Genomic DNA, 13,190 nt, shown 5'->3' on the forward strand with positions numbered 1-13,190 from the left:
ACATCTAGACAGTGAAGAGAAAGTAACCGGGTACACTGGAGCTAGACAGAAAGATAGGCAAATATCCAGGTTGAGGAGACCAAAACCACATCAGAAAAGATGAAGGCTCTGGCCTCAGCACCACTTCATCCATGTGCAAGATCAGAAAAAGGTTCCTTAGAGGACAGAGGCACCAGCTCACAGCATTTCTTCTTGCCCTCTTCTGGCTAGCAGGGGGGGCAGGTTAATTTTCAAAACTTGAGGGAAGTTAGTCATGTAAATTCCAATGCACTGCATTCCAGAAGGGCAAGGCCAGTGTTACAGAAGGCCAGCACTCATGGGCAGGGGGTATAGCAAACTAAGCTGACCATGAAAGATACAAGCAAACTGATGTACAACAGGGATGATCAAGCTTAACATCCAACTCAGCAATTGAAGGCCTTGAAAACTAAAGAAAAAAATAAGAATTTCTTGCAAAAAGAAAGAAAACAAAGATTCCCCAACAGTTCTGAGCAGGAATCTTGGGTCCTTTCATTTCTTGTCATTAGGCAAAAAAATAAAAAAAATAAATGCTGCCTCTAGCAGCTGGGGATATGGCTACATTCAGTGGCCACCCCTAGGCTGTGCCTCTGTATTTGTTACTAGTGTCCTACTCCTGAAGGTGGCAGTAAAGCCCAAATGGTCAGAAATTCAAGAGCTCCACTGTATCCTTTAATAAAAGGAAGAAACTAGATGGTTAAATATATACTTTAATCAAAAATAAAAGCATGAAAATGCATGAATAGTGTCTGCAACATCTACTGTAGTCTTCATGTAGTACACACAAACTGAAGTGCAACTCTGATATTTACAAACCTTGTTCTGTAAAAACAGAACTAAAAGACACATACTCAACTCCAGTCCATGGTCCTCTTCTCCCCAGTGACAGTTTTTTGGCATCTCCACTGGCCGAGACAGGATGGCGTAACTTGCACATGTGCAGGAGTCAGTCATCCTGGTACACAAGAACATGCAAAGCTCCGTTTACATCCTGCAGAAGACTGCAAACAGGCAGGCAGGTTTTTGTCATTGCATTTATCTTCTGCTGCTTGCTGTTTGTTATAAAAAGACTTCGGTTCCACTTTAAGAAAATGTCCCTTAATAAAAAGTGCAGAATTACCAAGACACAAAATCACATTTTTTGCTGGCCATGTTTTATTATTCTTAAATAGGGGAAACAATAGTACATAAATAGTATGCAAAATTCAGAGGCAAAACAAGTTTCCAGAGAATTGAGATACTACATGCTATTCTTCTCATGCAGGTTTGAAAACAAAACAAAGAAAATAAAAAAAGAATTTTCAGTAAAAACATACAGTAAAAGCCAAAAAAAAAAATCTTACATCAATTCTTAACTTACAGTAATGTTGTACCATAATTCCATGCACGCCTTTCTTAACATTGCAATAAAAAAAATAAAAAAAAGGTTTCTAGGAGTATTTAACGACGTTCCTATGTTTTGTAGAGATCAGTCAAGCACTTTGAAAATACAAATTCCTATACACAGTGAGCACTTTCCTTGAAATGAAAGAAGAGTGGGAAAAAGAATGAAGCGAGAACACAACGACCTGTTAATATGCAGGCTAACTGTACAATGTAAACTATAAATTAAATATCTCCACTAGATCTGGACAACGTTTAACAGTCTAGCTGCCATATTCCAAAGGGCTTGTTTAATAAGAGAGCAACAAGCACAGGGTGGCATTTCATAGCAATCCATTTAGAATATTCTATTGATATGACTATAGGAAGCTAAAACCTGATTGCTTACTGTTAAGTACTGCAAATCATTACTGCTCTTCACAATGCCTTACTTATTTGTAATTCTTCAACCCGTGCCCGAATAGTATGGCATGCTTGTATTTTGACAGCTAGATGCCAAGATGTCCATTTACCAATCTAAGCCGTTTCTGAGGCGCCGATTTTCAACACGCGTTGTGAATTTAATAAATAAAAATACTGCATATTAAAAACACTTCATTACATAGGATGCAGTCAAGAACATTTATAAATATTTCTGTATTTTTCTCATTTCAAGAATAGCTACTACAATAATGCTGGCTTAAAAGAGGTGCGTGATGGATAGCACTATCGGTGGCAAATATACAGCCACAAACTGTTGTTACCTTGAGGTAGATAACACATGCGTACCAAAATCTGGCATTCTTCAGTTGCTGCTGGTATCATGTGTTTCAAGAAATGGATATGAAAAAAAAAAAAGCTAAACATGATGACCTAGCTTAGAAAAACAATATAAAACTGACATCTCCATGAAGGCAAGTAATGTCTCACTGTGTTAACATCAAGGCAAGATAATATTTAGAAACGTAGCAACCGATATTTAGGTTTTTCTTCAGTTAGTGCATATTTCCTGTCTCCACCTACATTGCATTATCTTTTTTTTTTTTAATCCTTGTGTGCAAATGTCATGCCAGTTTAAAATTAATATGTAGAAAGTAGTTTGAAATTGTAAAAACAATGGTAAACAAAACTAAAATTTAAATACATACTAAAATACAATTCAAGTAAGAAAAAAAATGTAAAGAAAAGAACACTCATGACAACGAATGAAGAATACAAAAAAAGAAAACTGAAAATCAAGAAGAGTGTTTTAGTTTAAATGTTTTAGAATGCTGCTGTAGGCTTTGTGGGGGATCTGAGGAGAGGATTTCATTGCAGAAGGCGTCAGTGTGGCTTGTACTGATTTGAGGGGTGAGCCAACAGGATTATGAAACTGGGGAATCCCTATGCAATCCAGCTGCTTACTAAAGATGATGTCGCCACTAAAATTTGGTAAGCCTTCCTCATTTTCCTTGCTGCTATCTTTTCCTTCTTCTGCTGGCTCAGGGTCTGACACTTCTGGCTCTTCCTTTCTACTAAACAAGTTATCTAGGTAACCTGTGTAAGTATTTTCCTTCTGATTGTGATCATCCTTCCTCACTTCACCACAAAACTGATCTTTTAGGAAGCAGTCTTCACCAGTTAGGATTGGACTGTCCCAAGAATTTTGGTTTCGAGCACCCAATTGTGCAAGGTTGACCATGCCTTTCTCTTGCTTTTCCAGGCTTACAGACTTTGATATTAAGGACTTATATTCAAGTTGTGTTACAGAGCTATTCAAGTCATTGAGCTTGTCAACACTGGAAGAATCATCTTGCATACTAAGCTGAATGGTACCTGCTATGAATGAATCAAAGTCAAACTCTTTTCGTTTTTCCCTTTCTTTTTCAACTAGCTGCTGTGATGCTTCTTCAAGGGCTATCTGAGCCTTCACTAAACCATTTTTTTCACATTTTGATTTCCCCTTCTTATCTAGCTTCTCCTTATTTTGCTCCTTCCAGTTGGAAAGATCGATAATAAGTTTTGGCTCATAATAATGGTTTACCTCACTCTCCCTCCACACCAAGTTATCTAGGTAAGATGAGGACCTCATTTTGAAGTTACAGGTATGGCTGCACTCAAGATCACAATATTTATTCTCATGGTGATTTGAATGCGGCCAAGAAGGCTCAGCAGAGAAATATGGATCAAAAGCAGGATCTTCTAGATATTTTTCTCGTTCTCCATCCAGATATTTGCGAGGATCCACCTGAACCTCTTCCTCATCACTTCCATCCGAAAGAGCCCTTGGATCACGCTGAACTTCATCAGCTTCAAAATTATTATGGATAGGCCAGTCATGGTCTGAGTACTGGCTGTCATGATATCTAGAATAGGGAAAACAATGCCATCATAACTACAGCTTTTATAACAAAAAAAAAAAAAACCCCACAGGTTTCTGGGAACTAGCATTTTTTTTTTATACTAAAAGGAACACAAATCACTGTGTGAGATGGGGGTATTAGGATTTCAAAAGGAATTAAATTACAAGCTTTCTTGCCAGGTTGGCAGTGTACATAGATTATGCTCCTTTACAGTTGCCTCTGCAACGCAATAACCACGCATGTGACTGGTCTGGCAACCTCTTATAAGTGTCTCAAGGCACCTACCCCTGTCAAACAGGAAAGCGCACTGGAAGCAACAGACATTGGGGTGAGATTTACTTAAGTTGGAGCACTCAGAATCTGGTGAAGCTAGGCATGGTAGCCCATCAGCTTTTAACTTCAGCTTGTTCAAATAAGCTTTGAAAAAAAAGAAAAAAAAAAAAAACCCTGTAAGTTCATTGGTTTCTATGCAGAGTTGCACCAGATTTTGTATGCTCCAGTTCTAGTAAATCTCCATTGTGTAAACTGTGCAAGTCAGCAGCGCTACCGACAGTTAACACAATTATTGGCAGAATGACAGCAAATCTTCCACTCCCTGCTCTTTTTGTTTTTGTTTTTTTTTTTTTATAAATGGATTGCACCGATCTCCTGTAACCTTTAAGCGTGCATTTTTTGTCTTTAATCAACTTACAAAGCATATTTATTAAAATGGTTGTAAACCCCTCTCATAAGTGAACAGCCTCAGATAATGCAGAGCTGAAACATATCCTCCTACATAACATTTACTTGTTTATCCGCAGTCCTCTTTTCTATATCCCTTTAAAAGTGCTGATTTTAGATAAAATCATTCTGCGTTTGTCAGTATCACAGAGGAGGGGGCAGGGAGCTGCAGTTAGAACACTGTGAGAGCCCACTGGAGGAAAGGAACACACCCTTTACACACAGCAGAACGGTGTTGAGTAGCTAAGCTGTGTGCTGAGCTCTCCTCCAAACTTGTCAGAAGTGACTCGTGCTGATAACAGAGGAATGGAGCACCAGAGATTAACTACATAGAGTTTTGGAGAGAGACAAATAAACAATACAGATATACCTGCTTTGTACACATTTCATGACTAAGGTTTACAACTACTTTAAAGGAACCATAAAAGCATATTTTGCCATTACTACTAGTCATACAGCTATTGAAACTTAATAATAGGCTGAGGACTCAAACATGTTTGATATGGATGCTTGTAATTCTTCTGCCAAAATATTGCATTTACCTCCAAATCATCAGCACCTATACTACTTCTGCTTAAAATAAAGTTTGCGCAGAACAGCTTTAAAAAAGGCGTGCTGTCAGTGTCGCTTCCTCTTCAATGAAACTAGTAGCAAAGTAATAGCAAAGTGAAAATTAGACACCAAACCCTTTTAAACCAGATTTAGTGCCTTGTAAGACTTATTTTGAGGATGTGAAAAGGAATGAATTCCTAAACATGGGCTGCTACCCCCCTATATTAAATATATAGAATGGCAAAGAGTGACATGATAAAGGCCACAATATAACATGCAACAATCTAATAGACAATCTATGTAGAAGGATGATTTTTTTTTTTTTTTGCAATGGAGTTAAACAATACTGGTGTTCTGCAAAAAATACTAGATGTTCCTAAATGTGAAATATAGTTAAATAATGAAATACCAAATACCATCACAATCAATTTGTACAGTTTATATTATATTGTACCATATAGAGGGGTTTTCGACGCCAGCTCAAAGTAGCTTATCTACATGCACTCTGCAAAAGAAGATTACTAAACAAAAAAAGGAACAACCTACCTGTAAGCAACAGCGAAGACTAAAGTTACAGCTTCCCAGAGCTACGCTCCCCCCTAAGTGGTTTCTGACATTTTTGGTTCCCTGAATTTCCCATGGCTCCCTGTGGTTCTACCCACCCACCACAGAGGTAAGTATTAGTAATCTTATTTTGTGGGTGCTTGTAGTCTAACTTCTTTGGACCAGCAACAGAGCAACTAATTAACAACTTTAAAAGTGTTCTCACATCAGTTTAATATAGTATTTTAGTAATATTACCTTTCCCAATTATAGACATGGCTGTGGTTGTCATCCATCAATAATATATCATCTACCTCATCTTCAATGTGAAAAGGATGGTGTGAAATTGGCTCATCCAAAGGGAAAGAATAGATGCTCATATATGGGTGGGACAAAGCTTCTTCTGCCGTTAGTCTGTCCATAGGACTAAATGTCAGAATTTGCTCCAGGAAGTCTAGAGCTGTTAAAGGATATGTAGAGGTAATTGTTTTTGAGGTACGTTATAAATCTGAGTAATTACACTTTTATTAAAACTTATTATAAGCTTACCTTCAGGACTGATCCCAGGAAGTAGCTGTGTTAAAGGAGTATGTGGCTCGGTCATATCATTTTTGATAAAGATTGGGATTACATTGAGAAGCTCCTGTCTATCTTCTTCATGAACAACAGGTATAGACTCCAGAATTAGCTGCATCTGCTCAAGTTCATGTGCACCTTTTAAGAGGAAAAACAATTAAATTAAAAAATGGCATGGGTGTATCAGTATCTGCCTAATATGCAGGTTTAAAAATTTTTTTTTTGTAACGATATTAAATTTGGTCTAAAAATTCAATATACAGAAACAAAAATCTGTTGGGAGGACAGATAAAACCAGTAGTGCTAACCTGCAAAAAGGGTTTTTCCAGTCAGCATTTCAGCAAAGATGCACCCAGCTGCCCACATATCAATAGCTTTAGTGTAGTTATTTGGTGAAAGTAAAAGGCGTGGAGATCGATACCATTTGGTGACAAGTCCTTCAGAAAGATGTCCCTGTGTAGGTGTAAAAACAGGTCACGATTACCCACACGTGTTTTAAGCACCCATATGCAATACAAATTTATGGCCAATGCAAGATGTTGTGATTTCCTTGACTGCAATTTTCTTTTCATTCTGCGTTATGAGCCAGACACTATATTATAATGTTAACAAGTCTTTGCCAATGAATACATCATAGGAGCAGTGATCCATTCAAAAAAAAAAAAAAATCTAATATTTTTCTGCCTTAATGCAATTCCTGTATTAGGGTGAAAACCTTCCCACTAGCTGCTGCCCTCACCTCCCTCCCTAAATACTTACCCAAGTCCTGTATCAATCCAGTGCGGTGTCCATCTGCAGCAGCTTTTACTCTCTCCCTGCTCACAGGAGACAAAGGAAGGAGCCATTGGCTCCTGTTGCAGTCAATCAAATCTTGTGAAGAGGGAGCAGGGATGGTGAGGCCTACCTGGGCTGTGGGTAGTATTACTTTAATTCTTTTGTGATGGGGAGGAGTCATTATGAAAAAGGACATTTAGCTCATGCTTTTATTAACTTATGGAGAATAAGATGAACAAATTTCCAGCATCTAAAAATGCTCCTGTAAAACTAGCTATACAGAAGATTGTTCTCTTTCAACCATATGGGAGAAAAGAAAGCGCTACTTTTCCCCATCCTTGCTAAACAGCATGGATGGAGGAAGCACCCCTGCTGGCTATTATATTCTGACAGCAGCTGCTACAAGGGTTGTCAGGACATCCAAACAGTGACTGCATCTCATGAGCTACAGTCACTGCTCAGCTAAGGATTATCCACCAGACTGTCAATTTTCAGATAGAAGCTTGTGGAGCTGTGCAGTGCCAACAGGCAATTCCTTGTGAATTGCCCAAACTTTGAGCCATATCTGGCCAGCATAAATCTGCCTTATGACTGCTTTAGTCAAAGGATGGATTTGGCGCACCCTTTGACTTTATTCAAAATTTACAGCGGGGGAAGGGGGAGTCTATTAATTACAAAGTAATTGTGTGTTGTAATCTTCCAATCAGATTTCAGGAGTCAAACACTTCTAACTAGCTGGTGCATTTTTCACACTCAGTAGAAATGTAAAGCCGAACATAGGATTAATACATTATTTAACGAGTTCCTTTGTACAGCAACATATAGCTAGAGAACATTTTAAAACTTAAGCATAACAATTAAGATCATAAAAGTGATTGCATCGCTAACAAACCAATCAAATCTGGGTTTTTTGGCATTTAACTAGAAATAAAATGGATATGAGATTTATTAATTCTGAAAAACAAAACATTAGCTTTGTCTTTAAACAACAAGTTGCACTGCAGCACAAATCCCCATTGAGACAACTGCAATTAGAGCCCATAACAGGATGTACACACAGCTCCTAATAAATCTCTGAAGTCCCATTTGTTTGGAATGTATTCACACATAGCTGTGGAGGCCTGTCCATTCATTTTATCCTAACAAAACACTATCTCAGGAGAGGTTACAACCTACATACTACTTACACCTATTGCTTTATCTTTTACTTTGTGTCTCTCTGGGGCCCATAAATATAAATTCATTTGTTCACTGTAGTTTACACCAGTGTTTCTCAACCTTTTTTCAGTCAAATCACCCTTTAACATTATGGACAGTCCTGAGGCACTCTTTAAAATTTCAGACAGTCTTGAGGCACCCCATTCTAAAATGTGAAAAACTATTCTAACAGTTTTATATAACGCACCAACATCCACACATGTAGAACATCCAACATTAGAGGCGATTTATTCTTCCAAAGCAAATACACTTTTGCACACTGGTACTGACTAGTATTCCATTGTTTCTCTTCTCCCTCAGTTTTTCTCCATCACTGAGCTAAAGTGACCCCAGCACTGATGGAGAGGGGAAGGAGAGGGTCAAACTAGGATGCTGTACTGGCAGCTGACATCCTCCTTATCAACTGATATTGTCATTGGTTGTCAGGACGCTGGCAGTTAGAAGGTCGTAATGGTTCACAATGATAACCTGTGGCTTTGTGTAACTAAAATGCAGGTTTGTTCCACCCGCTGGCTTGTATACAAGTTTTGGGCAATTTTTAGACATTTTGCAAAGGCACCCCTGAAGAAACCTCAAGGCACCCTGGTTGAGAAAGGCTGGTTTACACATCAATGCTCGATTTTTCATATATCTCTATCTATATCACACACACCTCATCTATATATTATCAATAAATAAGTCTAGCAGTCTTAGGATAATGATTAGTAGCATTCCAACAGACAATTGAAAATGCTGATGGGATCTGAAGTTTCCACGCGGTTACCCGAGGCCTTTAGACTGTAGAAAGCCACATGTGGCTTACAATAAAAGCAGTCCACTACCCATATGGTGACAAGTTTGCAACAACAGGGAACAAGTGCAAATTCCTATGAACATGGTTCACATGGCAAAGTTTGAGCTACATCACATTGGGCTTGATTTATTAAAACTGGAGAGTGCAAAATGTAGTGCAGCTGTGCATGGTAGCCAATAAACTTCTAACGTCAACTTGCTCAATTGAATTTTGACAATAAAAGCTGGAAGCTGATTGGTTTCTATGTACAGCTGCACCAGACTTTTGCACTCTCCAGTTTTAGTAAATCAACTTCATTGTCTCGTGGTGGACCTCATTTATAAATGTGAAATAAAAAAAAATAAATAAAAATCTGTATTTTGTCAGAGCAATCCATAATCAAAACCTTCATCTTACAGTGCATATGAATCTGCTGAATTGTTATGGGGCTACAAATTTGGTCAGGAATTTTAGCTCTTAAGCCAAGGAGATTAAATTTGGCCCCAATAAATAAGAGGAAAAAATAAATATTGCTCTAAGGTCCTGTACCCATAGGCCTACATTTGCCAAGCCAGAAGAGAACTCCTCAGGTGCCAAACCTAAAAGGACGCTCAACACACATGCACAGTTCTCCAGTAGGGTTCCAATTGGTCAGAATGAGGCCTACATAGCAAAGCATGTGCACCATGCATCTGGTGCTGGTATGTATAAGCCCCAAGGAGACAGTTGGTTAGAACTAGGAAACAAAAAAACAGACATGCTATCTATGAGAATTAAACATTGAATTACGTTTAAAGTTGGCATCCAACCATATGTTTGCTAGTTTGGCTTAATACTGCGATACCACCATTTAGTACTTCCTGGGTCACTGACCCACCAATATGCAGATACACTACATACCTCTTCTAGGTCATGACAAGGAACTAGCATTTTTAGAAGAAAGTAGAACAAAAGATTTTTCTGTCAATGTTGGAATCTTAGTCATTCCATTGTCACCACTGTTTTCAAAGAGTGATTCGACTAGAGCAAGGAGGTAAGTGTACATGCCCTAACATAACACCCAACATCTGACCAGCCTACAATAGTGCCACAGCTGTCACGTTTAGAAATTCGCAGAAAACACTGTGAACATCACTACCATTTTTATTTACATTACCAATATAAAGAATCCTCACCTTGTGGGAATAATGGGGATCCATGATTCGAGCAAGACCAAAATCTCCAATTCTTACCACCAAATCTTCAGTGTTTATGAACAGGTTTGCTGGCTTAAGATCTCGATGCAGCACATTAGCCGAGTGGATATATTTAAGCCCACGTAGCAGCTGGTACATAAAGAGCCTAGCATGCTCTTCACGAAGTGGGCCTTGCTCTAGAAGCTTGGCTAGATCGGTCTCCATATACTCCTGAACAATATACACACAGTTCAGCTCGGTTAACGAGCTCACATCATCAGTTAGGCAACTTCCATTAGGGCCGAGAATTTCAAATACTTTAACAATATTTTCATGATCAAGTCTTCGGATAATTTTGATCTCCCGCAGAGCATGTTTGACACTCTGAGGGTCAGTCAGGACAATTTTCTTCACAGCCACTCGCTTATCACAGTCATTATCAACAGCAGAAAAAACTAAGCCATTGCCACCATAGCCGAGGGGTTTTAAGTCCATGTATCGAGAGCCCAAATCAAACCCATGAATGTTCATGAGGCTTTCAAACTTTTCTGCCATTTTGGCTACTTTACTTCCTTTGTGCAGAAATTTTCAATTTTCCTAAACACGTGACAATAAACCACTGCTGGTATCTAAAGAAAAGATTTCAAAAACCTTACAAAAAAAAATGAAAATAAAAAAAAGCTCTTCTTTAGACTGGTCAGCTCCAATACTCATTGCATAACAGCCTGCCAGGCCTGGTGGATCCCGCAAGCCACAACGCTAAAGCTCAGTTTTGATTGTATAAAAAGGACTGTAGTCATAGTTCACAAGAGATGCAGCATTCCAGCAAACATCAACAAAAACACTCGATGGAAGTGAAACGGAATGAAATGACATACTATGCACGCGGCTCTAGTGTGCAAAACAAATTGACATGAAACAAAAACGTGAATAAATATGCAAGATATAGGCTTCTATCATCCTCCTCCTCACAGTGCAGATACATTCAGTGTTGAACTGGTCCTGAGCAGCGTCATTCTATGGTGCTGGTAAGCACTAGAAATTATTTGTATTTGATGTTTTTTGTATACAGTGCATCCGAAGAGGAAACCGTGGCAGACCTTAAATTACAGAAGTGTTCTTCTGTTAATGATCAGGTGGCTCCAGCTCACCACAATCACAATCAAAGCTGCTATCCATCTTATTTTCAGAACTCCTGAAAAGAAAAAAAATGAATAAAAAGATTGCCAATTATTTTAGAAAACCAATGAAAACATAAGCAAGGCACATTTTCCATAAATAAATCTTACACTAATAGTTACAGGAAAGAATAAAGCACTACGTATAAAACAGGAAAGAAAGCACTACGTATAAAACAGGAAAGAATAAAGCACTACGTATAAAACAGGAAAGAATAAAGCACTACGTATAAAACAGGAAAGAATAAAGCACTACGTATAAAACAGGAAAGAAAGCACTACGTATAAAACAGGAAAGAATAAAGCACTACGTATAAAACAGGAAAGAATAAAGCACTACGTATAAAACAGGAAAGAATAAAGCACTACGTATAAAACAGGAAAGAATAAAGCACTACGTATAAAACAGGAAAGAAAGCACTACGTATAAAACAGGAAAGAATAAAGCACTACGTATAAAACAGGAAAGAATAAAGCACTACGTATAAAACTCTACTACCAGTCTGACAACCAAACACTGGGATGTAACTGTCCAGTACACCAACCAATACAAAAACTTGCCAGCAGCAATCAAATCTGTAACATTGTTAGTGAAAGGTAAACCATGAATGATCAAGATCTTTCCAGAAAAATTCTTAATTGACAAGTAAACTTGGGAGGACTGATCACCTGGTCTTTGCCAGCCGTGAATATTTTATGAATTGAAGAATTCTGTTATATACCAAAAAGCTAGGAAAAAAAAAGGGGGAGGAGGTGCTTGTAATTCCCTGGAGGAAGAAGCAGAAAAACAAGGAATAAATAAATGTTTTGCTGTGCATCACAGGAAGGGGGGGGGGGCAGGAAAATACTGGATTTAAAGCAAAACTAAAGTCAATTTTTCTTAATTGTGGCTGACATGAGATGCAGTTACTGTCAGGTCATTATTAATATCCAGGCTATTTTGTAATGTCTGAGTCTCTTTATAAGTAGGATTGGAACATCTTACCACTACTGCCTATGCAGGAGTGTCACCAGTTCACCAACAGAGGAGCAAATCCACCTAGCAGAGGTTTGAGCCCTCTACTCTCTCACCCAGGAAAAAAAAGCTTCATCTGGGGTTCTACTTTATTGTGAAGACTGAATAAATCTGAAGTTTGTTTTTTTCTTTTATGCTATGCAGCACCAGGAATATAACTTACCTGTAATGAAGTGTGCCCCATATTGGGCCAGCTGCTGCATACTATAGAAGTCATCTCTACACTGTGTTGATCTTGCAGGACTGTGAGGGTAAAGCAGAGCTCCACCCAAAAGGTGAAGTGCCGCTTTAAGGCTTCGTCCCCCACATCACATTAAGGATTGGAAAATTTTGGGAACAGGTGCCCGATTTTGACAGGTACCCGCTCCCACTTCTGCCGCAATCATCTAGGTGATTGGAAGTTCTCCTCCCCGCAATCCTCTGGAACATGTGATCGCTCCCAGAGGTCTGCGGACCCATTCACAATGCATGTGCAGTGGGCACCCAGCTGTGAAGCTGCTAGCTGTCACAGCCCTGTACCCACACTTAAGATGCCAGTGCCAGGTACACAGGACGGCCGGTGAACTAGGCTGCGCGGTGAGGACACCGCTGGATCCTAGGACAGGTGAGTGACTGCCTTTTTTCACCAGAGACTGGAGCTCTGCTTTAAAATCAGCCACTGTGAGCAAGAAAGATCTGCAACACTCACTGTTCCTTTTCAACCCACTTTCATTCATAAAACTATAGTATTCATTGTCAGAATGCAAAGTTTCTCTGAATGGAGGACAGGCAGATGAATGACAGCACCTGTCTTCTGCAAAGACAAAGATTTTCATTGCGACAAAATACTATGAAAAGAGGGAGTAAGCAGCACAATTCTTTCACACGCAGCAGCTAATGTTACTACGCAGTGCCAGAAGATCAACTCTGTGGAGAGGACCCAGAATTGGAGAGATGATTTCTGTA

At 38.9% G+C, this 13,190-nt stretch overlaps 1 protein-coding gene across 2 annotated transcripts in view; it reads right to left on the bottom strand.

The window, feature by feature from the left end:
• Positions 1-1,150: 1,150 nt before the first annotated feature.
• LOC149455890 (mitogen-activated protein kinase 6) overlaps positions 1,151-13,190 on the bottom strand; it is a 53,007-nt gene continuing 40,967 nt past the window's right edge. For both annotated transcript variants that reach the window (XM_089685761.1, XM_089685760.1), the window contains exons 2-6: positions 10,053-11,247; positions 6,422-6,566; positions 6,087-6,251; positions 5,796-5,997; positions 1,151-3,725 (exon numbers count right to left, since the gene is read on the bottom strand). In XM_089685761.1, the coding sequence (XP_089541887.1) occupies positions 2,630-3,725; positions 5,796-5,997; positions 6,087-6,251; positions 6,422-6,566; positions 10,053-10,607 (2,163 nt within the window). In that variant the 5' untranslated portion in view covers positions 10,608-11,247 and the 3' untranslated portion in view covers positions 1,151-2,629. The remainder of the gene's footprint in view (positions 3,726-5,795; positions 5,998-6,086; positions 6,252-6,421; positions 6,567-10,052; positions 11,248-13,190) is intronic.

The sequence above is a fragment of the Staurois parvus genome, unplaced genomic scaffold, assembly GCF_062004578.1.
Source record: "Staurois parvus isolate SC_StPar_1 unplaced genomic scaffold, SC_StPar_1.0 ptg000385l, whole genome shotgun sequence".
NCBI classification, from domain to species: domain Eukaryota; kingdom Metazoa; phylum Chordata; class Amphibia; order Anura; family Ranidae; genus Staurois; species Staurois parvus.